General features: G+C 44.5%; 1 protein-coding gene across 1 annotated transcript in view; it reads right to left on the reverse strand.

Moving 5' to 3' along the window:
- LOC149326728 (tear acid lipase-like protein) overlaps positions 1-25892 on the reverse strand; it is an 87947-nt gene that overhangs the window by 60461 nt on the left and 1594 nt on the right. The window contains exons 2-3 of the mRNA XM_089564662.1: positions 8413-8629; positions 2656-2770 (exon numbers count right to left, since the gene is read on the reverse strand). Coding sequence (XP_089420788.1) covers positions 2656-2770; positions 8413-8629 — 332 coding nt within the window. The remainder of the gene's footprint in view (positions 1-2655; positions 2771-8412; positions 8630-25892) is intronic.

Below are 25892 nucleotides of genomic sequence, written 5' to 3' on the forward strand. Positions count from 1 at the left end.
CGCGCTTTCTTGTCGCACTTTATGCAGCAGCCCATGGTATAGCCTCACTCCGATGGGAGCACTTTTGATTAAAGTACGCCTTCATGTGGCACGACTCAACCTCTCAAAGCAAACAACCAAAGCATAGCACGGCCGGTCTCGACGCGCTCGCTCACGAGCGAGCGCGTCGGGACCACATAAAAAACTTGCTTTCGAAAAATATTTCGTAGCTAGCAGGGCTAAACCGCCCCCAAATTTTTTGACGAAGTTGGCATGCGTACACCGCACTAGCCACGGTCCGGCTTCTTTTCTTTCACCCCAGCAAAGAAGGGAGCGAGTAGGGGAGCGACACAATCAGCGCGCCTTGAATACGCTGTGTGACAAAAGAATAAAGAGAATCTTTGCCGGGGCACCGAAAAGTTGGGTTCACGTGAGGGGAGCGCACACAAAGTGGAGAATGGGGGAATGTGAAGGCATCTCTCCCCCAACCCAGGAAGGAGGAATGTAAGAGGAGAAGGAGGAGCTCAACTTCATGCGGCGCGTGGTGGCAGATTTGTGAACTAAGGGCGCATGAACCAGAATCCTGGCCATGGCAGAGGAGAGATGGGCTGCCGGCTCGCGCGGTCGGCCGCGGCGGTGGAGGCTCCACATCAGAGGCGCTGCAGCTGACCACGTGACGCTACGGCAGCGGTATAAAGCTCAGCTTGCCTCGCTCTCCGGGCACTTACGAGGCGGCCAGGTGTTGGGATGCCGCCTAGAAGCAGGGCTGATTTGAACGAGAAGCGAAAGCTTCAGCGTGCCACAGAGACCGATGAAGAGCGGGATGAACGTCTGGCTAAGCGGCGTGCTCAACATGCGGCTCGGCGACAACGTTCTACAACAACTGAAGAACAAAGCGAGGAACTTTACCAAGCCTAGCCATCAGTATGCTTCGCCCCCGACTAGGCTTGACCTTAGCTAAGCGTCAGCCATTTTTTTTCTGCCGCTTAAACACGTATTGCGGGTGCGTGGGTACATTTTATTGTTACATTTCCGTTACACTTTTTGCGGCAATAGAGAATTGTACGTGTAGTTTTCGCTCATCTATAAATATGAATTTGTCTAAACAGTTTCAACATTTCTTCGTTACACGGATGCAACCAAATCTTACTTTTAGTTCGCAGACTACTATAGAGAACATTCAGAAGACTCATCTCTTTCACAACACGACAAATTAGCCTTGCCATTTCAAGCTCACAATAAACTGCTCACCGGCAACACGACCAATGAAACAAACATATCGCCTGCAGAAAAAAATAAGAGAGAGAGAGAAAACTTTTATTTTGAAGAGATTAGTTCACAGAAGCCGGCCGGTCGGGCCCTTAGTTCAAGAATGGGTTTCTGGACGCTCTACGCATACAGAAGGAAGAAGTTCCAGCCATTCGTCAACACCATAGGCCTCAAAGCACAATGTGTGAAACGGCCTAGAAGATACCGCAGCATTGCCGGAGTGCGCAGCACAACCAGTGGGCAAGATTAGAACAAAAATTACAGAGAAGCTTAAGCACCGCCTTTAAGGGGACGACGCTTTAGCGGTACAGTCTCCCTTCAGCGGTTTCTCTACTTGTCTTCTTTTATGCACTAGGAGTTTGTTCTCACTCTCTCACACGTACAGTCAGTGTTCTTTGTTTACAATCACACATTCATCACAATTACCAAACTCAGTATCCACAGTACTGTATTGGAACCCTTCCAGACAACAGTTTGCGCACGTAATGTTTCTATAACTGGTATTTCAGTAACTAGCTCGTCCCTAGTTCAGTCCACTAACTGCCATATTATTGAAATTGAACTTAAAACAACCCCCTCACCCCCCTTTCTTGTGCTTCAGCCAAGTCAATGTGCCTAATTGGCCTTGTCCAATAAAGAAAAGCAAAGCCTACGTGGGGTGATCGGTGGCGCGCCTGCGCGGCGACCCATAGCTCGCTGGTTGGAATCCCGCCTAAAAGCTATGGAATTTATCTATATATAATATAAAGTACTTTATAAAGTTGTCTGCGACATGCGCGGACCTCTAATTTGCGTTACAGCTCCTCTTTTTCATAATTTTTGTTCCAGACATTAACTTGTGACATAGGTTTTCGGACACAACGCCACCGGGACGATGCCGGTTTATCCTATTAACGGGAGCCGTCGCGTTTAAATTTATGATCATGCTCCTAAATTGCGATACACGGGCGACATAGAAAGATAAAGCAGCACAGCGCTCGTGCTTGTCACAATTTTTCGCTCAGTTTACTCCTAACACAGTGTCTAATCAACTTGCCTAACTTTTATAATAAGTGAGTAATTACTCATTGACGTCTACCCGAGCGCAGCCATACGGCTATATAGGAAAGCTATGCAGCTTTCTCAGAAACTTCGCAGTTAAAGAAAAATTCGTCCTGGTCCGGGGTTCGAACCCAGGACCACCGCTTTACCGGAGCAGTCGCTCTACCAATTGAGCTAACCGGGACGGCAAGCTTCTGGTAGGGCGAGAGCGAATTGATCAATAAATCGAAGTGGGCCAAGTGGGCTGCGCTCAGGTGGACGTCATTGACTAATTACTCCCTTATTACAAATCTACTCTCCCTTGGGGGATTCCCTTAAACATTTGGCCGCCCAACTTTTGTTTCGTACACTGAACTAACAACTCGCCTCCATCGCCAATATCTGGGGTCCCTTTGACTGAGTGACTTGTGGCGGGAACGAGACGGAATCTCTCTTGTGTTCATCGCCCAGACGTCGTAGTTTCGGTCAGCCAGCATGAAGCCTGTAAAATAATAAAAAAAACACATTGCTGTTGCTTATTTACTTTCTTTTTTTTTACAGAGTTTCAGCCAATCTTTAGAACCATCGCCATCGGCTAGTTTAGGGTTCAGAACATGATCCAGTGCTTGTTTAAAGCAACTAAAATAACGCCCATGTAACCAAACACTCCAAGGGCTATGCCATTATCAAAATGATTAAAACAGTCATGAGAACAGCGGCCGATGAATAGTAAAAAGATATTAAAAAGCATAGGGGCTATACAATAGCCAATGCAAAAGCCTTTATTTTGGAGGGTAAGAGTGCTGGTACAAATGAATAAAAGTGCTACGAAGAATAAACTCTAAACCTGATCGAAATTTATCCTCGGAAAGATAAAGAGCCACTTCCGTCTATGCACGCCTTCACACGAGCAAATAGTTCAGTACGCGTCAATAATAAAAGAGCTATTTGACGTCAAGAGAAAAAAACAATCCGTCATTATTCTCTCGGGAAAAATGGGCCACATCCTCGGGAATTTTTCGCAAGGATGTGATCAGTTATTACGAGGCTATTCGAACTTCTCTGCAAAAACCCACTGACAGTAAACAGTGTTTTAGATAATTTCCGAAATCCTGGAAAAGGGCTAACTTTTACTCTTGAACTACCGGATAATGGCATGCTTCAGTTTTTAGATTCGCGTTTAAAGCTTTTAGATCCGAACAGTGGCTTGGCCTACTTCCCTCGTGCTCAGAAGGGGCTCTCTGCCGCATAATTTTGCCCACTCAAAGATTGTTATAGAAAGTATCACAACACTCTGCTTGGGGTCATCGCCCCGGAAGTCGTATGTGTATGAAATGCAAGCTAGCTTCCATGATCAATTGGGCAGGCTTGTTGCAGCTGGCTTCCCTGAGACGGTGTTATTCCATGTGGCTGAACCGCTCCTTAAGAAGATGAGGGCCGGCGCAAGTAAGAATGGATTGGAGGGGTAAGAGAGGCCTGTTGTTGTACACTACGCCGACAAAGCACCCACATAATGAAAAAAGTGGCTAACCGGTTCAGTGTACCGCTGCTATTCTAACTCCCCCCAGAAAGCTGGCTCAGCTAAGCCGTAGCATAACTTGCGAAAAGCGAAAGGCTGGCTTTCAAAAAAGGCTTGATCAGCGTATCGTAAAATGTGTCAGATATGTAGTCTACGAAATGTCCTTGTCTTGCGGAAAATCCTACACTGTCCCGACAGGGCGTCGGGTGAAGGACCGACTTAGGGAACATGAGAAAGATCTAGATAGTAATGAGGGCGACCGACTTGTTGAACACTGCAGATATTGCACCAACTGCATACCACGGTTCCGCGATGCGAGGATTTTGGGCAGAGGCAGACAACAAACAGCTCGTGAAACCTTGGAAGCCTTTCACGTAAAAAAAAACTGCGTTCAAACTGTGTCAATGATACATCTATTTACCTCCATGAGGCTGTAAAAAAATTCCCTCCACGCCTGCTATGATAGTCTTTTGGCTGTATTTTAATGTTGCCTCGTACGCGTGCGCACGCGCAAAGGTTTGGGAAGGGGATATATCTCGATCGTTTCCACCTCGTTAAACAGTTAGGAGTAAGCGCCCATGTAGTCTTTTGTCGTTTCTCTTGAGTGTTGTGCGTCTTGGCGCCGGAATCATTTTTTTTTGTCTGAGAACCAACTATCCTAGCAGCTACCTCTTTTAGTGGCGCTAGTTTGTGTGTATGGATAAAAGACAACCGCGGCATACTCTAGAATGCGCCAAAAAATGTGTTGTAGGCCAAGATTTTAATTTCAGGCATAGCGTTTCCTAATGGTAGCCTTAAACAGCTAGGTTATTTCATTGCTTTGTCGTAAATTTGTTTTATGTGCTCCTTTCACCTAAGATCTGACGTAATTATTAACCCCAAGTACTTGTAACTGGATACGACAAATAAACAGCGGTTGTCGTAGCTTTAAGTGAAGGTTAAGGGATTATTTTTGCCTGCAATAGTATTTGCAATAGACTTTTTGAGTTTTGAGATTAATGGTCATCTTCCATTTTGAGCACCAAGTTTGCATTGTAGATAGCGAGGCGTTTAAAACGGCGTGATCATTTGAATTGCGTATGTCATGTTATAGAATGTAGTGATCTGAAGTAAGCTTGATGTTGTCACGTATGTGTCAGATGATGTCATTTATGAAGTCCAAAAAGAAGATCGGCCATAATTCTGATCCTTGTGGAATGCGTTAGTGTACAGGCGCGGACAAAAGTAAGCGGTGCACGCAGCTGTCTTTTAATGTTTTCCACGCGTCGCCTAATCGAAATTTCCAGCAGTGGTACGCGCATGCTCGTAGAGGAGGTTAGGGTGCTTTCTTGCAGACAAACAACGCTTCTTCATTTCCAATGGAGAAGGCGTGATTGCACTTCGAACGGAATAGCGTGCTCCGTTTACTTATGTCCACGCCGGTACATCTGCGGACGTGGAGGCTTCGTCATTGGCTGCAACTAACGGTTTCATCCGTTTTGACAGGTATGCTTCAATCTAGCCAAGCATGGTGTTGTCCTTTAGAATGGGTTTTAGTTTCAGCAGTAGTCTGGAGTGAGACCTGTCGACTGATTTTTCAAAATAGACAAGTATGAAGTCAACTTGGCTTTGATAATCTAGGGGTGTTGCTAGATACAAGTGCCGCTGCTGCCAGACCTCGGCCCTATGGCGAACGACACTCCCAAAAATTCGTCTTTTTCATCGCCAACGGCAGGAAGCGTAGCCAGTTCAAGCTTTCATTGTCGGCCGGCCCGTCTGTAACGTTGTTTAAATACTGTTCTGTCGAAAATAAACCCGTGCTTTGTTACGAACAAATTGATGACGATAATAGGACAGAGTTATCACTGTATAAGTACGGAGCTAGTTGGTGCTTGGCAGGATTGAACAGTGCACACACGACGAGGACACAGAAAAGAAGCGACAAGACACAGCGCTCGTGTCTTGTCGCTTCTTCTCTGTGCCCTCGTCCTGTGTGCGCTGTTCAATCCTGCCTTGTCACTGTATCTTTATGCTAGTTGCAGCCATGGCAGTCGAGAGTTGGACGAAAACTCGCTTGGTGTTGACAGACGTACTACTTTGTTGCGTTGACTGTTAAATGCTTTTACTGGGTGCTAGGGAGGTGGGCTCGAATCGCAACGGGGAGGGGGTGGAAGGGCGAGGCGACTCGTCGGCTGTGCTTCTGCAGCGGAGCTTGCTGTCCCACTTCGTCTTTGAATTTCATTTCGCCTTCGCTTTCTCCCTCCGTTTCTGCGTGGGCTTTTAGTGGGAGGAGGCCGTGTGGAATGTGGAGGTAGGCGGAGGATAAGGGTGGGGAGGAGGTGGACTGAAGATATCGGTAGATGGGTGGAAAAAAATTGGAGGGGACACTTAAGCTCCGCCTTAAGGATATGACGCGATAGCATTAATGGGTCATTGCCCATATATGCGATTTGTTCATTCTGTACTTCACAGTCCCTGGGAGTCCTCATACCGCTCCTTGCTCAATGGCGCAGCGGTTAAGGGATGCGCCGCTTGGCAGGTGCTGCCGTCGATGGGTCTTGTGCGACCCCAGTTGCTCTTCTAGAGCTACCTTTTGTGATCGTCCATTAATTTAATTGCCACCTGACAGTGTGGTTAGTTTTCTCACAATCCGGTGGGTCGATTGTGATGACCCCAGAAGGTCTCGTGGCCGAGGTTGCCCACCTAGGTTGCTTCTCCGGGGATGGCTGCCTGGACCAGCCTACGCCACCCTATTTATCGCTCACGACGCCGAATTTTCTGCGTAGCGGGGCCTTCAAAGGTATCGCATTAATATCCGTACCTTGGCGGATGCGGTAGGGAGGTGGTCGGTGGGTGGTGACTCTGCAGGGTGGAAGCTTTATTCCCGGAGGCTTCGCACAGGGGGTTCACTCACAGATGCTTTGCAAGATAACGTCGGCATTTTCTCTACGTTCCACATTTACTTCTACTGCAATAACCGAAAAAAAAAGGCTTCTTATCTTTCAGGCTTGTCTTGAAATGCGAGATCAACTAACTTACCAGATAAAAAAACTGTAGCGCTCGAGACGAGGACATAACGAAGACGACAACACGTGCTCTTTCAACTGCATCTTTATTCAATGCACATAGAGTTTTTAAATACTGCGAAAGCATCAAAAAAGCATCATGTGGTAAGGTGTACATAGGTCAAACCAGAGGTGCCTAAACGAGAGGCTACAGGAGCACAATAAGAATATTGAAAATAGAAAAGGCAATCTTTCAGAACTTTCTTGTGAACAAATCAGCGCAAAAAAAACACAACGGAGAAGAAAAAGGCGGAACACGACGGACAGGAGCGCTGAACTTACAACTTTATTTCGGAAGTACGGATGCAACGTATATATACAGCCATGTCAGGGGGCGTACCACACAAGGAAAGCAAGAACAAGTGGAATCTACAAGGTCGTGATGAGACAAGCAGCACAAGCAAACCAAATATCTTAACTAATATAACACGTGAAGGTGAGAAGTTTGCATGTGCTGCTTGTCTCATCATGACCTTGTAGATTCCACTTGTTCTTGCTTTCCTGGTGTGGTACGCCGCCCCCCCTGACATGGCTGTATATATACGTTGCATCCGTACTTCCGAAATAAAGTTGTAAGTTGAGCGCTCCTGTCCGTCGTGTTCTGCCCTTTTCTTGTCCGTTGTGTTTTTTTGCGCTGGATTGTTCACAAGCATGTCCAACCAACTAGCCCAACAACAAGTGTTGCTCAAATCTTTCAGAACACTGTGCGGAATGTAAACCAGATGCATGCATGCCGAAGTTCGATGAATGCCAGGTGATTAACAAAAGCAGGAAACAGCTAACACGGGAGATTATTGAAGCAAGACGAATAAAAAACTTAGAAGATAAGTGTGTAAGCATGCCATCTGTATATTTATCAAAGAAGGAGATGATTCCCCTTGATTAATACAAGGGGGGTACTGCGCACAAAAAGACAAGGACAAGAAGATAACACAACAAGCGCAGACTCGCGACTAACTTTATTTGAAAACACGACACTCCTTTTTAGTTTCAAAACTGCCACATCACACACATGATGAAGCCAAAAACCTGTCTTCATTGTGATACAGTTTGATAGAAGGGTCACTTACGCAATCTGAGTTGGCGGAGGCGTTTTGCATCAAACAGAAGGATAAAGATTGCGTAAGTGACCCTTCTATCAAACTGTATCACAATGAAGACAGGTTTTTGGTTTCATCATGTGTGTGATGTGACAGTTTTGAAACTATAAAAGGAGTGTCGTGTTTTCAAATAAAGTTAGTCGCGAGTCTGCGCTTGTTGTGTTATCTTCTTGTCCTTGTCTTTTTGTGCGCAGTACCCCCCTTGTAATCACCATGATTGACCGACTAGCCCAACAACTTACGCTCTTAAATTTTTCTTGACGGCTTGAACAAAATATGAAAAGTGACTTGCGGTGTGATAGACTTGTGGGACGATATTTTGATGCTTTCGCAGTATTTAAAAACTGTTTGTGCATTGAATAAAGATTCAGTTGAAAGTTCGCGCATGTGTTGTCGTCTTCGTTGTGTCCTCGTCTCGAGCGCTACAGTTTTTTCACAATGAGGAACCAACTCGCCCAAACATCCACCCTGATTAACTCACCAGGGCTCTGCGAAGGGTAGTTGACGAACCATGAGCCAGAGTCGCACAGTATCCCTGGAACCAGCAGAATGGGGCTCCGACCCTGAGTGCCCTCCGGTGGCGTCGCTCTGCCGCCTGTGCCCATGCGGCGCACCCGGTCCACTTCGACGACGTACCCGTCTTCAGTTTCGGCCTCGCTTGTGTCGCAGTAGAAGCCCATATTCCTCACTAAGCCGCACTGCGGCGATGTGAGTGGGGCAAAACGATCAGCGCGCATTTATCAAACAGTTAGTTTGCGTAACTGAACATCGCTATCAATGTACGAAACTGCGGTTTTTACTACCAATGAAACTACTCTCTTGCTTCTAAAAATGTCTCGCTATTCAACCGTCTACGATACCCGCTCTCATTTTCCTTGGTCACTCCCTCTTTGTCGGACCAAATACGGTACGCAATCATTATCTGTTACTCTCCCAAAGTACCTGAACATTTCAGAAAATAACAACACATCGCTAAAAGACATCACAGTAAAGAGCCTAAAAACCATTTTGTACTTTTTTGAAGACGTTTAACTAGAACTTGTTCTATACTCTGACTAAAGCTGTAACACGGATGAATTCTGCTTATGTTGTACACCTGGATAATGTGATGCTTTTGGTTTTGAGTATTTATGACGCTTCTTGTTGTGATTCTGATGCTAATGTTGAAGTGCCACTGTAAATATTCCATTCATGTTGATACTTTATTTATTTTTTTCGACTGCCTCACCTGTAGCTGTCTTGTAAATAAACAACTGCGGCAATACGTTGCCTCAGCAGTGTGCGCAGGGTGACTCTCTAGCTGCATCCAAGCAGCTTTTTTCCCTGCGTCCTCTCTCTCCCAGTGATACCTGTACCACTAAGAGCGACAAATAAACTTCAACTTCAACATAGCATTCGATGTTGACAGTTATGAATGACTCAATGAACCGGTTTGCATATTGCAATACTTTAGACCAAAACATTTTGCGATGATTCCACTGAGCTGATTTTATCTGCTGAATGGTGATTGTTTCTCATTACTCTCGTATCAAGACCACTTTTCTCCTTAATAATGAACTCGCTGGCCAGCGTTCTCTTTCGCAAGTGCTCTTCAATGATTCCCATTGTTTAATAATCATACTGACACTCTTAAAATAAATCGGATCCATGTCTTTTTGACTGGTGTGCCCGAAGACGTAAATTTCGATTTTTTAACTAAAGAAATACTATTTGGCCATTCTTGAATGATTACATTTTAGGAGTACTTTGATATTCGTGCTCTTCCCCGGAAATGAAAATCAAACAGTTATCAAAGTTATGCAATTCACATAACCGATCTTTACGTTATAACAGTAAATTTCACGAGCAACACTCTTTTTCACATTTGGTCAAGTCCCTAATTTTAGCCTTTTATTTCTGATCCTGACTTTTAAAACATCATTTTTTTGAAATGTTTACTCCACGTTTGCTCGCACACTCACTTCTTACAGTTTCTATCACCTTCGCGTCGTGCAAAAATGTTCACCTTTACGCGTCTTTTTCCTTACCCTCATCCTTTGAAGTGTTAGAGTTACTCTTCTGACAATGACGGCATGTGCTGTCATCACTGAGTAATTACCGCAGAATACAAGTACTGAACGTGTAATCTGAGCCAGCATCACGAAAATAACACCGTAAGTCTCTGACAAAATGAAAGATAACATTTATTTACATCAACGAGACGGTAACGGCGGAGGAAAAAAGCTCACAATGAAGCTACGTTGAGCGCTTGCCGTTCCTACAAGTATACGACGATTCTTACAAGGTCATTCATTGTTAGCAACAAAACAAACTAATTGCATTTAAGCAAAGTTAACGAGATACAAGAGACACAGAAAACATGTAAAGCCCTCACCCGAAGGCCCTTGAGGTATTTGTAATAAAAAATAAATAAATAAGTTACATATTAAAATGCTAATTTCAAAAACACAAATGTGATTTAAAACACCAAACAACAAACGTTGAATGCGAAGATTGCGTTGTTCATTGCTTCCCGTTGTATTGTGGCAGCACAGCGCAGAACTGGTCGCTGTCTTAATGAACGGCCGAGGAAGAACAATAATAATAACTCCGTATACATGAACTGGACAAAGCGAGGGGCGCATTGAATATTAAAAAGAAACAATTACTTTTGAGAAGGAACAGCCCGAATAGTCTGTACTCACTCCCTCGATATTTTTTTTTTACATTCTCCCAAATATTTTCCCCAAAAAGTCAGCTCGACCCGACTTCTGTCGAGCTCACATAAACGCAATGTAAGAAAATTGATCAAGGGCGCCCTGGCCATTCACGGCAGAAAGCACGAGCGGCGGTGTTGCGCTCGTAAATCCGTGCAGTATGACTAGAAGAAATCAGTCAACTAACTCGAGAGATCATTGAAGCACAAGAAGTAGCACCACTTGGGTGAGTTCACCGTCAATTTCTTTATCAAAAAAGAGCTTGTATTTGCAAGTATGATTTAGCAATCTTCATTTCAGATTTTAAGATGCGCAAAAACGCATATAGTTTTCTCTGAATTAATTAGTTTGGGCCATCTACCATCCAGGAGCTTCTCTATAGGTCCTAGGAGATGGCAATCAATAGCCTCCGGTTGTGACTGCAGTGGCCATACTCCAGTACCCCCAACCGAAAGTGCTGTAACGGCACCGGGAACTGTTTAGCGGATGAGGCAAGGCCCTGTTTTGCAGCAGCAAGACCCCTGTTGAAAGCATTGCGAGCCTTTCTCTGAAAGGTGCTTCCCGTAATCACCCCAGTGTGTTAGAGTAAGTACTATTGTTCCCCTCTAGACAAAATAACGATAAATACATTCATCTGGTCCCAGAAGACCGTCTCCATGAATCTTCGTGTACATGACGCTGTTCTGAATTTCCTGCAAGCTCTGGACAATGTTTTTCCATCCCATTCTCCCTCCAGCTCGGACCCGGCACACAGTGACTGCCATTTTTTAGTAGCAGGAGGTAGAAGAGGAAATGCAGGGAGGTTAACAGGAAGAATAATTGCTTTGCTACCGTACACAAGAGAAAAGAGTGAGGGGATAAAAAAAAAAGAGAAAGCAGAGTAGCAGAAAACTGAAGTCACTATGAAAAGTCAGCGTTCGTTTAAGTCACAGCCTATCGGCAGGCCAGAAGTTCGCAAGAAGCGGAGCAGTGCCTTGGAGGCCTTCATCGCCGACGATCCCTAGAATCTTCATTTCCGTCAGTGGGTGTGGATCTAGACTCCAGCGCACGGCTGAGAGACTGCCTTTCGGCGCTGTGGGAAGGGCAGTCACAAAGAATGGGGGGTATAGCTTAGGAGGGTAGATGTGTAGGCCAGTTGGTGAGACATGAAGGAGCTAGACACCGCAGCGGACACGGGACAGAGAAAGAAGACGACACAGGGTATAGTGGGGTATAGTCTTGTCATATCCGCAAATGGCATATGCAGGGCTATCAGCCATACCGATTAAGAAAGAGTAATGGCTGGTAAAAGATACATCAAGCACAGACGACACAGCAAAGTTTCTTCACGTCGTGGTAGGCCGGATGGAAGCAGGAGCTTCAGATCTGGGTCCAAGGATTTTAAACGTGAATTGGAAACTTGGCCGCAAATCCACGCGGCAAGCGTGATGTCCCACGCAAGTGATCTCCTATTAGCCTCGGACAAGCACTTAGGTGATGGCAATACAGATGTTATGCAAAGTTATACCCCTGTCACACTAGCCATCCCCCCCCCCCCCCCCCCCCCCCCCTGCCTTGTCCTTCCTTGGAAATGTCCTCCCTTTCGTTCTCCTTCCAGTGCCAGCCTATTTTGTTTGCTTTGTTCTCATTTCCCTGTACCACGCTGACTAATCCTCTTATCTGAGTTTTTCAGGTCCACCCAGCGCCAACCCTCCGTCGCAGCCCCTTCAAAGCCTTTGTACATTACACAACCCCCGGGTATAAGTTTTTCCACTATTGCGGCTTAACGAATCAAGATTCACCTCCCTCCCCTTCCTGACACGCATCCCCTCTCACACCACTTTCCTTCCCCACCCCCGGGGCCTTCCTCCTCGGAGCGACGGCCCTATTTAATCCCTGCCAATGATGAACGCTTTGCCCAGACGAAGATAAGTAAGTCCCCTTGTCGAAACGTTGGCTCAAGCAACCTGAGGTTTTCCCCTCCCTTGTTCATTTTGTGATCGCCAAGGACCATCTACCACACCCTCTCTCTACCATAGCAAATTTAATGTCATTCAAACCTAATGGCATTCGATGCATCGAATGTCATTTGGTCTCTTTCGGTGCTACACGGGAAAAAATAATGCCATTCGAAAGTGATGGCGTCGACGATCAGTGAAAAAAAAAAAGAGTCCAACTGAACGACATCAGCGGACATAAAAGACGTTTTAAATTGTTGTGCAGTGTTTCAAAAGCGGGTGAGAACATTTGTGTGCCGCATTATAGGCTTCAAATATTATTTGCGGTCATTCTGCACCACTTTAACTATCAAAAGCCAAGCCAAGTACAAAGTCAACCACAAATCCGATAAATGTAAACAAACAAAATCGCTGACATGGCGGCGCGCGGACACGCGCGGAGCTTGGAAATGTCTTCCAAAAGGTGGACTGCTCAGTTACGTCTTTAAGTACCTTAGAGCTTAACGAACATGGCACGCCAACCACCAAGAATCACGAATTCTAAAATGACCGACGGTCGCGGGAAAGACGCTGCTTCACGCTGGGTCGCAGCTGTAGCTGCTTAGACAGAGTAATAGCTGTCCACGACAGCCTCTAGTGTGAACAGATTCACACCAACATTAACTTAACTTTTTTTCAACAGAACTAAATAAATTCACTTTCTAGGTTTGGCAGTGTGCACATTATTTTTTCGCGTCGCTTGTTCCTGCTGCGTATCTGGCGTCCACAGTACGCATTCGGTTCGAGATCGAATGCGAATGAGTTCCCCTAACTCATTCGATGGCGAATGTCATTCGAACCTAATGACATTACATGTTCCCGGGTAGCAGTCGATTAATGACATTAGGTGCTAATGTCATTCGATTGGAATGACATTAAATTTGCTAGTGGGACAGGGGTATTAATCAAGCTATCAAGCCGTGGCTTCAGAGGCTTGGATTTCTTCTACACCACCATTGACTCTTTGGTGCGCTGTTTGAGGCAACGTCAGGACAAGAGTTGTGATTATGTTGAACAGTAATTTGTACTAGTGGAATACTACTGAGTATTCGTACGCTCTGTCCATGAATTTCCTCCATGGATGTAGAAACGTAAGCTGTAAGCTGTCGACTAACGCACTTCCTTTTAAAAACTGAGTGTTCGGCTCGAGCCCTGAGGTGGATTTCCATCCCTTAAAATGCCTCTTCCAAAAATGTTGAGTGCTGATAGTTGTAAATATTTTATCCCCAGTGCGTAAGACCTGCAGTGCCGCGTTTAAAAGGCTCCTGTCATTGCTAACAGGTTAAAATTACTATTATTTGCGGTGGGAATACGACCGACATACCCGAACCTTAAAAAGAGTGCGCTAGAGGACACCGTACGCCCTTTTTTACTCGCATAGAGGCTAAATGGCGTTTCCAATCTGACATCACACATGCAGAAGAGTTTTCCTGCCACTCACAGGACCAGTCGGCCAGCCTGAACTGATGTGTACTTCGTCGCAGTGGACGCGTTATGAAAATAGCTTCGCGCCCCTATATTCCTTGCTGTGCCTTTCAGAAAGGAATCGTTAGAAAGCATGTCGAGCGCAAAGTGTAGAGGCAAATTTCTATTCGCATGAATTGCTTCAACCAGGTTCTCGATAACCTCTGCACATCTTTGTTGTGATTTCAAGCCTGAATAAAGAATTTGAATTATGTCGGGACCGGCATATGAAGTTTCGTGATATTAGAAGTTTTCCCGCACGTGGGAAACTGTCTTTCTCCTCGCGTATTCCCCGATGAGTAGGACGACCTCTGCGTTTTAGAAACAGAGCGTGACGCATGCGGGTGGAGCGCGCAAAACAAAATGCCGCATAACTTTCCCCTGTCACACATGTCAGACTGGAACACCTGTTCGGCAATCAGGGCAGCTCCTATCGCTATGGACAAGCACCCAGAACCACTCTCAGCATGCTCTGCAATGGAGCTTCATTCTTTGATTCTTGAGCTCAGCGGTGTTTGCTGTCACGCACGACATTTTTTTTAGAAAAAAATGTAATCCTGACGACCTCCATCGCACAAGATGGCCAAATAACGGTTAGCGCAGCCCTTCACACAAACAGCCAAGTGCACATCACCGTCGGCAGAAATAAAGAACCTGCCTCTAGAACATGAACTACTAAAACATAAGAAACGAGTTGTTGTAACAGTAAACAATATGTCGCGCTCTTCTCTATAAAATGGTTTACCGCAAAATGTACTCGCTGCGAAATGTTGCATAGATGTGGCGCTGTGCCTCCGGGTTACATCTGAATATGCAATACACGTTTTACTAAACTGCGCACGATCGGTAGTCTGGTTTTATCCCTCCAGGCCCCCCTTTTCATATACAGGCAGGTTCTTGCACTTAGACGCGCGCGAAAAAACAAGATGACAAGAGAAATTGTCGAAATGGTAGAAATAACGCGCGCTGGCAAAAAAGTGCAGCTTTTCCTACAATTTTTTGGAATTAGGAGGGGTTGAGGAAGCTCGGTAAAAACAGATACTTCATCCACAACTCATTCACAATGCCGTATGTACCAAATATGTGCACAGAAAGAGCTACGTACAGCCTAAGAACTGAATCCTCGCCTGATTCAATTCAGCTGGAATTAAGCGGACAATATCTCTGCTTTTCTGTGTTCATCTTTTGGGCACTCTTTTTTTATCTACACGGCGTCAAAAATAACAGCCAAGAACTTAACATCTCTGAGTTAGCAAAGTGTTTTGAGCTAATTCCTACTGTAACGATGTGGAGCACTGGTAACTGTCCAATGACAATAAATATGGAAATTTTAACGTTTCGGGAGCACTACGGCTCCTGTGTTCACTACGAAGTAACCGGAGCACGGATCCGTTCTTTTGTAGCACCCAGCAGCGCTTTTAATGGTTCAGCATAGATAGGATGAAGAGTCCCGTCGTTCCTGTTTAGTGTTTTAGACGATGTCTGTATGATAAGGGGCTCATAATTCTGCCGTGCTGATGTATTCTTTTCTGTTGGCAATATCGGTAATTCATCCCAATTAATCTCATGGCCGGTTTCTTGCATATGCTCGGCGATGGCGTTCGCTGTTACTTTTTTGTTGCGGACGTCGTTCTTGTGCTCTCTCACAGCCTCCTGATGTCCTTTGTTTCACCTATATATACTGATGAGCAATTGGCGCAGTCAATTTTGCACAGAACGCCTGAACATATTTCACGACGGAGCTTAATTGTCCTTTACGTTTACTGGTTATGTTCGCACCTTGCCAGCGGGAACATGCGCGATGCTGACGCCATGCTTGCGGGAAATACGTGCAAGCGCCTGCCTAATGGACGCTACGTATAGTACAGTAGCTCCGCTTTCATTCGGTTTTTCCGTGCTCTCGCTTTCTTCGGAGGCAGACTGTTCTGCTGACATTCTTTTAACGGTGTTCCTGATGGAAGAAAGAAGGTAGCCGTTCCTTCGCAGATAGCACTCTATTCTTTTCATTTTGCTCTTTATATTGGCGTCTTCACTGCAGACCTGTCTGGCACCGTTAGTCAGAGAGACAACCACAGACCGCTTGTGAGAGACTGGGTGAACAGAACTGAAATGCAAATATCTTCCATAGTGCGTAAGTTTGCGGTAAATATTAAATATAAGGCCAGTCGATATACGTGTTACCATGGTCCAGGAATGGGAGGCAGCCGTCGGTTTCTTCCTTAACACTGGACTTGATTGAGGATTCGATAGCGTTCTGGTGGTCCAGACAAGGAGCCATGTGCTTGCGCTCTAGGACGCCGAAACAGTCATCCACGTGCTTTAAATATTTTTGGTCGTGGCTGGAAAGCGGTTAGGTGTTTGTTTTCAATGACTTCCATCGTGATGCTCGCCGCTGTGACTGATATTAATGCTCCCATTGCTTTGCCCAAAGTATCTTGGTAAAAGCTGCCATTATATGCAACGTACGTGTTAGCGAGACAGAAGTGCAATAGCTCGCATAGCTTTGCTGCGTCGAAAGGGGTGCGATCTTGCCATGAGTTCTCTTCTTCGAGACGTTGCATGGAAGCTTCAAAGGCTAGATTGACAGGTAAGCTGGTAACCAGTGAGCAGACATCGAAAGAATCAAGTATGTCGCTGCCTTCAGGGACAATGGCTTTTACCTTGTTGATAAAATCGGACGACTTCTTGACGTTTGTTTCTGTCTTTCCAACCAGTGAAGCGAAAACACCGTGGAGGTACTGCGACAGCGAGTGCACAGGCGACCTGCTGAAATGCACTATTGGGCGTAGAGGGGTGCCTTCTTTATGAATCTTTGGAAGCCCGTATATGGCGGATGCCGAGCCGTTCGTACACAGTAGCTGATAGCAGAGGTGTTTAATGGATAGTGGAAGACTATCGAAGATTTTGCTAACATTTTCTGAAGAGACGTCGGCACCTTTGACGCGGGGTCTTTTGGTAGTCGGCGATATGCATTCCTGTCCTGCAGCAGGGCTTCCATTTTTTTCCCGTACGAACAGTGGTGATGGATTACCGTGACATTGCCTTTATCTGCAGGGAGGATTACAATTTCATCGTTGGCCTCTAGGCTACGAACTGCCTTGCGTTCGTCCTGAGGCAGGGGGCAGTCTGGTGACGCCTTCTTCATACGAGACAGCACGCCTGTCGCCTTCGTCCTAACTTCGTCTTGAACGTCTCGATCGAGAAGTCGCACCACTCCTTCGACGGCACAAGGAACCTTTCGTGGGTTCGGAACTTTCCCTTGGTTGAGGTTAAAACCCCGGCTTAGTAACTTGGCCTCAGCAGGCTTCAGACTGTAGGATGACAAGTTCTTTGTTTCGAAGATCGCTGTTGCCGTGGTGCCTGTTTCTTTTTAAGCAAGTAATGCCTTCATCTACTGTTCTTCTGATTTCGAGCGCATTTCTTTTCTTCTGCGAATTTCCAGGTTGGCAACTAATTAAACGCTGGCAAGAACGTCATGAGCGATGAACTCCAGCTGACGTTTTGCGAGGAACAATTCTGTTTCCAGGCGTTTCTTTGTTAGCTTGCATTCATCTATCCGTGCTTGAAGCAGTTGACGTTTGGCCTATGCGATGACTAGGAGACCAAAGCTGGTTTTAGCAGGGTCTCTTCAGACGTAGTGATTTCGGGATAACTTGAGAAGACTTAAAATTGAAGTTCAACTGCAAATGCGTGCACTGCAACGAGGCTGGCGGTGGTGCTTACAAAACGACGGTTTCCGGTGATGGACGGTTGTTCAAACTGATGGCGGAAATCGCTGTAGTCAAGGGTTTGACGGCACACCGTCTGGTCAGGTATCATGGTGATGAGGAGTACTGGTCACCGGCCAAGGTCAATAAAGGTGGAAGGTTTGACGTTTCGGGAGCGCTACCGTTTTCCAACAGGCTTTTGGCACAGCAATGGGAGCTTCGGTCTCGGTCACAGCAGCGAACATCACGATGGAAGTCATCGAAAACAAAGCCCTAACCAGTTTCCTGCCGCGACCAAAAATATTTGTAAGGTACGTGGACGATTGCTTCTGCGTCTTAGAGCGCAAGCACGTGGCACATTTTCTGGGCCACCTGAACGCCACTGAAGCCTCCATTAAGTCTCCTGTCGAGGAAGAAACCGACGGCTGCCTCCCATTCCTGGACACCACGTTAACCCGTACACCGATTCGCCTTATATTTATTGTTTACCGCAAACCAATGCATTCTCTAAGATACTTACATTTCAGTTCTGTCCACTGTCATTCACAAGCGGTCTGTGGTTGCCTCTCTGATCAACCGTTCCGGGCACGACTGCAGTGAATACGCCAATATAAAGAGCGAAATGAAAAGAATGGAGTTCGATCTGCGAAGAAATGGCTACCCTCTTTCCTTCATCAGAAACATCTAAAGAAGAATGTCAGCGAAACAGCCTGCCTCCGAAGAAAGCGAGAGCGCGGAAAAAATGAAAGAAAAACAAGCGGCATACGTAGCGGCAATTAGGCAGGCGCTTGCACGTATTTACCGCAATCATGGCGTCAACATCACGCACGTTCCAGCTGGAAAGGTGCGAACACAACTAGAGAACGTGTAAGACAAGCTCCCTCGTGAAAGATTTCTCGGCGTTGCGTACGAAATTGACTGCGCCGATTGTTCATCAGTATATATAGGTGAAACAAAGGACTTCAGAAGACGCCTGAGAGAGCACCAGAACGACAATAAGTACTTTGATTTCTCCTAGTTGGTTCATAGCTGTAGTTGACGTCAGGATGGCACACAAGGAACAAGCACGAGAGAGGTGCCTGTACTGTTTTGTTCTTGTGTCTCTCTCATCTTTGTTCCTTTAGCGCCTTCCTGACATCAACTACAACCAGAACGACGTCCGCAACCAAGGACAAACAACGCCATCGCCGAGCATGTGCAAGAAACCGGCCACGAGATTACCTGGGATCAAGTAAAGGTATTGACAACAGAAAATAATAAATCAGCACCGCAGAATCATCAGTCCCTTATCATGCAGACATCATCTAGCACATTAAACAGGAACGACGAACTCGGCATCCTATCTATGCTAAACTATTAGAAACGTTGCTGGGTGCTACAAAAGAACGGATCCGTGCGCCGGTCGCTTCATAGTGAACAAGAGAGCTGTAGTGCTCCCGAAACGTCAGAAATTTCCATCGTTACTGATCTTGACTAGTGACCCTTACCCCTCATCACCATTATACCTGACCAGACGGTATGCCGTCAAACCCTCGACTACATCCTACTGCAATCTAGCGCCGTTACAAACGTATGAAACTTGTTAATACGCCGTGAATGCAAACGGTTGGATCGCGCCATATGCCTGATGCTCTTCGTGATTGATATTTGACTACTTTTCCTGTGTTGGGCCTAATTGGATGCTCCGTGTATGTCGATTTTAATGGCACTTTCAAAGGCGTTCTCCATACCATGGCTACAAAAAGCGCCTTTGACTGTTTTTGTTTTGACCGAGTAATAATTTTTTATTCAATAAAAGAAAGGAAGTATACAGAGCGGCGGGCTATAATCTGCACATTACTGAAAAACCATGTTGATAGCTTGAATGTGAATTCATTTCAATCATCATTCGCGAAAAAAAAGCCGCTACTTTTGTTTCCTGAAGGTTCCCTTGTCTTTAAGAACAAATATTGTATTTCATGATGTGTTGACATGACATTTTTGAACATATGAAAAGTCTTTTATCGCCACTATAACAAAATTTCACTGTTATATCTGAAGAAAAATGTTTTCTAATATGTATTCCTCTTCTGAACTTCGTGAAAAGGCTGTAGAGTAAAGCAAATGTCTCTGAGAAGGCTTGTTCAACCTTCATTGTGTTCATAGTGGCGTGCTACAGGTCAAAAATGAAGACATTCTTCAATTTTTTTTCGCAAAACGCACATTTCCCTTTTCAAATTTTGCAATGCAGTGTTCGTTAACATATCTAGAGCGAGAAGAAAATTTCACACAAGAAAGTTAAACTTCACAATTTTAATTAACAACGGGTGTCCTGACATTTACTGCCGGCCTAGGTATGCTATAAAAGTAACGCAGGCGAGACAGATAAAACAGTCGCGAAGAAATCTGCTCCTCAAGGCAAGTATCTAGGCAGAAAACCGTAACGGAGGAACATGCCATAGTTGAAGTTTTTCCCTGCAAGGCAGACGGGCCGCGGTTTTCGGAACGACGTTTAAAGTACTTCCCGGATGATTTCAGCAGTGAAACTTCAGGAGAGCACAAAAATGTCGGCATACAAGCGGCTATAATTATGAAAAAATGTACTGTTTGCCTGTTGTTTGGTTTCCAAAGCCACGTCTTCCCTAAAGGACCAGATACTAATTTTACTTGCATTTTTTTCTTTTAAATGATGCGTTAGCCATTGAAATAAATGGCTCGCCACGTGGTATTCACCAACGACCAACAAATAATTTATAACTGAATTTCTACCTGATGGCTTTTCGGTATCACTTTCATCAGCCGATGGACTGCTGCGACGTGTAGTTAATATAGACCACTTGAGCCACGAAACAAACGGGAGTATATTCGCTGATATATAGTTTTAATTCCCTACAAAGCTTAAGGCAGCCTGTTTAATGAGCTGGAATGGAATAAACTGCACATCAGCAGTTTTGTAGTGTAAATTTTTAGTGGGCTAGAATGTACATCGTTTCGAAAAAATTTCATGTATTCCTGTATTCGCCTTTCTAGCGCACGACATTTTTTCACAGAAGTCTTACTGCCGTTTCTTCCGGGCCTCACGCAACCTAAACAGAAACTACACATCACCTACATCGTCAGACTGATGGCAGCAAAACCGAAACAGCATCAGGAAGAATTTTAAGTATAAATTATTTAGCGGTCGTAGGGCGAATACCGCAGTGTGATCTCCGTGTACCAATGCCTAACGCGCCAATAAAAGGATAAACCACGCCACCAAAAATTTGATGTCTATGCTTCTTTAACCGTAGCCTTCCTTTGATTCTTTTGTCGATTACCTCAGGAATTTATGCTGTTGAGTGGATTAGAAAGCAGGCTACGGACAGTAAAGAAATCTATCTAGAATTTCTTGCTTCCTTACCATCCTCTTTCATAACGAATGTTATAGTATTAGTATTCGAGTCTCTCCTGTCATCCCGTTTATTCAACTCCATGAGCATCCAACGTTCACACGAATCAACTAATTCCTTTAACAAATCTTTTTTGCCAGTGCTATTCAAGACTGGAATCGGCTTCCAGAATCTGTTGTCATTGAATGCGATCCAGTAAGGTTTAAAGAACGTCTGATGTCTTATCTTGCTGTATAAATTGTTTCATTTCCCTTTCGTGACTTTATTTCTCTTTATGCCTTTGTTGTCTGTGTTTTTTTTTATTGATTCCTTTTTATTGGTTCAAATAAATGATGATGATGATGATTTTATGCTTCCAGTCATAAGCCCGTGTGTTACAGGGTGGCAACTATTGTAGCACAGCTCAACATGGTTCACAAGTTCGCACGATCCTACTCTACTGCTTTCCCAACTTTCAATGCTTGTAACGCTTTTGTTCTGGTGTTCAGTGCCCCTGGAACATGTATTTCTCTGGCGCCACCGCCTCTGGACCTCTTATTTTTCATAATACCGAAATTTCATTTTTCTGCTTCCTGATATCACATGATATCACATGATATCAGAAGAGTTCGCTTTTGAACATAATTTTATTAATTGCGGAAAGATCTTGGTTACTGTACTTCTTTCAACAGCACGTGGGTTAAGTACTCGTAGGGTATGGAAAAATAAGAATGATTTCCGGGAGATATCCAAGAGCCAAAGGGGTCAGTAATTAAAGGACTACAAGGAAAACGAAGCTAATTGTCATAACGAAATACCAGGCAAGGCGGTAAAAGACAGTTTTCACATTCTTTTCGTCGCATTATGCACTACGTTTACCCATGCTTTACAGGGTTTACAGGGTTAATTGGAGAGACATGGGAGAGGCCTTTGCCCTGCAGTGGACGCAGTCAGGCTGATGATGATGATGATACTTCGTTATAGTTATCCAAAAAAAAACTTGGAGATCACGAACTCATGCTTGTCTAAAACACTGGATACGTCATGACGCCATTAGTCAGACCGATACCAGCATGTGCTAAGTGTATTTAATACTCGTTTTGGAATATTATTAGCGCTGAAATTCAACCAGTACCTTCTTGACAATAACTTAATTTGTGCTGAGCAGCATGGCTGTGTTTAAGTTAAATTCACAAGTACTGCCTCTGAATCACTTTCTCAGCATATTAGCTGTCCTTCACAAAAAAGCCAACCTAGAATAATAACACTACTCGACATAAATAAAAGCAACCGAAATGTGTTTGGCAAGCAGAGTGGTTGAAAAAACAGAAGTACAAGGCTTAATTAATTATTATCTTCAGTTATTTGCCGGTTACTTGTCCACAAGAAAACCAACAGTAGCACTGAATAAAATACATTGCACATTCCAAAACATGAATTGTGGGGTTCCACGCAAGCATCTGCATTTAACCCATTTTGTTTCCTATCTATATGAACGACCTACTGCAAGGGAATCAATTCTCAAACGTAATGCACGCGACCGACACTAATCTTTTGTTAAAAGCGGAATCACTGTCATGCCTACAAGGCATGGTAATATAGAAACTGCCTTACATATCGGCATGGTTTTGTGCTAAAAACGTAACAATTAATTGTAGCTTAAAATAAATATGTAATTTGTCACTGTTTTAGCAACGTTCAGCCAAATAAGAGTAGTTCATAACTAAACAACAGTACGCTTCCGGAGGTTTCTTCTTTCACATAATTTGCTGTTGTTTTTGAATAACAGGTGCATGGACAACAACAGGTAGAAAGGTACGCAAAAGCTTTCAGCGGCGGCGCATTTATTGAGGCAAAGAAGTATTTTGCGTAAAGTTTACGGCGCTCCTTGTTTTTTTTTTAAGCAAAAGTAGCATAACTAATTTAGTGCCCATACCGAGGCTACAGAAGAGGGCCATGCGGTTAATGGGCCGCACAATTTGAAATTACAGCTAAATTAATATATCAGGAGGATCGAGTACTCTCGTTTGTGACCATTCTTAACCGCAAAAAATGTATTCTGGTAAATCAATTAATACTACCATTCCTGAACCACCACCACATTGTTACTTTCAAGTCAGCATCATTAACCCCATACCTGCGTTAAATGACAACTTCAACCTGCCTGCCTTTCGTAATGTGTACGGGGAGTGCTTAGTTCAATGTTCTGGTGTAAAATAAAATGCCCATTAAGTGCAATTTGCAAATACTTTTAGGCTGAGTTGGAAGTAGTTCTTCAATACCAGCGAGGAAGAACCCTGGCGCTTACTGTAAAGTCTGACCATCGATTTTGTTTCTTATTTATGCACGGTAATGTCATGAATTAGTAAAAGGATCGGAAAGTGCCTGCGATGTTACGTGATCTTGACAGCACAGGTAGCAATTCGTTCGTTTTAGTTTCGTAAAGCATCATTTCCACACACAGTACAACTATATACGTCGGTGAAATTAGGGCACTTAGTAGCTTTCATACATTTCTAGCTTTCCGGCGGCACAGGTAAAAAAAAGGTAAACAAATTTATGTCAGTATTAAATCTGTTCCAGACATATCAATACATACTTGGCACGAAACAGAAATCCTTACACGAACTTAAAGCAATAGAACACAAAATGCGAAACGAATACCAAGCAAAGGCAACAAAAAAATTTTTACGAATGATCGTAAGCGTGAAATAATTCATTAACATCCTTTTTTAATTTGGAATGGTTGGTTGAGTTGTTCAATAATTTCAATATAACACGGTAACAAACCTTCAGCTTTAAAGACCTTCTCTGCTATGGAGCCACCGCGGAGGCTTAGTGCGAAAGACGCTGGTGCGACTCTGCCCGCGGCGGTCGAATTTCGATGGAGGCGAAATTCTAGAGGCCCGTGTACTGTGCGGTGTCAGTGTACGTTAAAGAACCCCAGGTGGTTGAAATTTCCGGAGACTTTCACTATGGCGTCCCTCATAGCCTTAGTCGCTTTGGGATGTTAAACCACATAAACTAAACCTTGTCTGTTTTGTTGGCGCGAACCACAGGGAATTTCTACCAAATATTTCGGTGCAGTCACCCGGGGTGTTGCGCCGCTGTTTTAGAACCGGTCAGTGACACCAGTGTCTCCACTGCTATTGAACATTTCCCATTGTGGGCTGCAATAATCTAGGAAAGGACCATTTCCAAAAAACCAGTGTTCACGAAACCTCTAGCATACGGGATTCAAAGAGTAGAGCGGGCAAGAAAAACAAAAAAAAAAACAAAAATGTGCAGCCCATGCGGGATACGGGAAAAACAGGAGCAGTACAGAAGCACTTGATCTTGCATCCACGCCTGCTGCAATGTAAGATCTAGATGCAAGAGAAATGCTCAGCATTAGCAAGCAGGGAAGTTTCCTGCAATACTCTTACGAGTCATGTTCAAGAGGCCCGTCAAAACAGACGGCTCTCATCTGCTTTTTACTTTTCACTGTGCCTAGGGTCAAATATCTGCAGTCCCTAATTACGGTATCCGACCCGAGACCGATACCATAAACACTCACCCAGTCTGTCTGTTTGCGCTCTCTCTTTTCTTTGACTGGTCATTATTTTGTTATTTTTGATTACACTCATCTTAAGAATTACAAGCATGCTAAGCTCCGCGACCAACATTCATTCATAGCCCTTTCCGTGATAAATTCAGGACACGTTCAAGCCTTTCTATTCAAGAATGAGAGATGCTTAAGCAAGTATCATTTTCGTCTTTCTAATGAAAGCCTAAGCAACTGACTCTAATTTGGAAAAAAATCTGACCGTCATCATCATCATCGGCCAGACCAGGCTCACTGCATGGCAAAGGCCTATTCCATCGCTCTACTATTAACCATGCCCCTTGCCAGCTGCGGCCACCGTATCCCCGCAAACTTCTTAATCTCATCCACTTACCTAACTTACTTCCGCCCCCTGCTGCGCTTACCTTCCTCTGGACGCATCTGACGTAATCATAATGTTACCATGAGCACGGGCAAAGTTAATATGAATGAAAAATGAAGTCTCTCTTTATGATCCTCAGCTGCTAGTACCATACTGTTCCAGCTGTGGTGATCATATCTCAGCAAATATCATCAATTCGCAAACCTGTATCTCTGGTAAGTCGACTGCGTTTCTTTCCCTTCACAGCCGATGTGTCCCAAGGAACTAACTTTTGGTTAACATTGCTGCCTTCCCTCTTTCCCTTTATCGGTCTTTATATGCCCAGCCCATGCCTATTTACCTTTATTATTTAGTTCAGGTATCCTTACTACCTAGCGCTTTAGAAAAGATAAAGGGGCCAGAAAACATACGATAATCCAGACGCTGGAAAGGACTAACAGCACTAGCCTCTGTTCTGAGTACACCCGCGCAGAGAAATCTGTGTTCTGTCGCTTATTGTCTTCTGTTATGCCCCCTGCAGTATAGTGAGTGCCAACAGCGCAAACGACGCAGACAAAGTAGAAGAAGACACAGGACAAGCGCTGTCTCACAACTGAAATTTTATTCAAGGAAAGTAGTACATTTTATAGAAAAAGTGGCCAACTTATTAGCTAGTGAACACAACCCATGTTTCTACGTGGCATCAAGGTATGCAACCTCACTCTCATATAATGAAATAGATGGCTTACTGACGCATAACCTTGTTTTTTTCCTCATGTGATATGCTTCCATAATCTCACGTGTTAATCGGGACGGGTGTTTGTAGAGGATATCACAGTAAGGCAATAAAGGAAAACAAGATTGGC

This window comes from Amblyomma mixtum, chromosome 10 (assembly GCF_055824585.1).
Source record: "Amblyomma mixtum isolate Tamu chromosome 10, ASM5582458v1, whole genome shotgun sequence".
Classification (NCBI taxonomy): Eukaryota; Metazoa; Arthropoda; class Arachnida; order Ixodida; family Ixodidae; genus Amblyomma; species Amblyomma mixtum.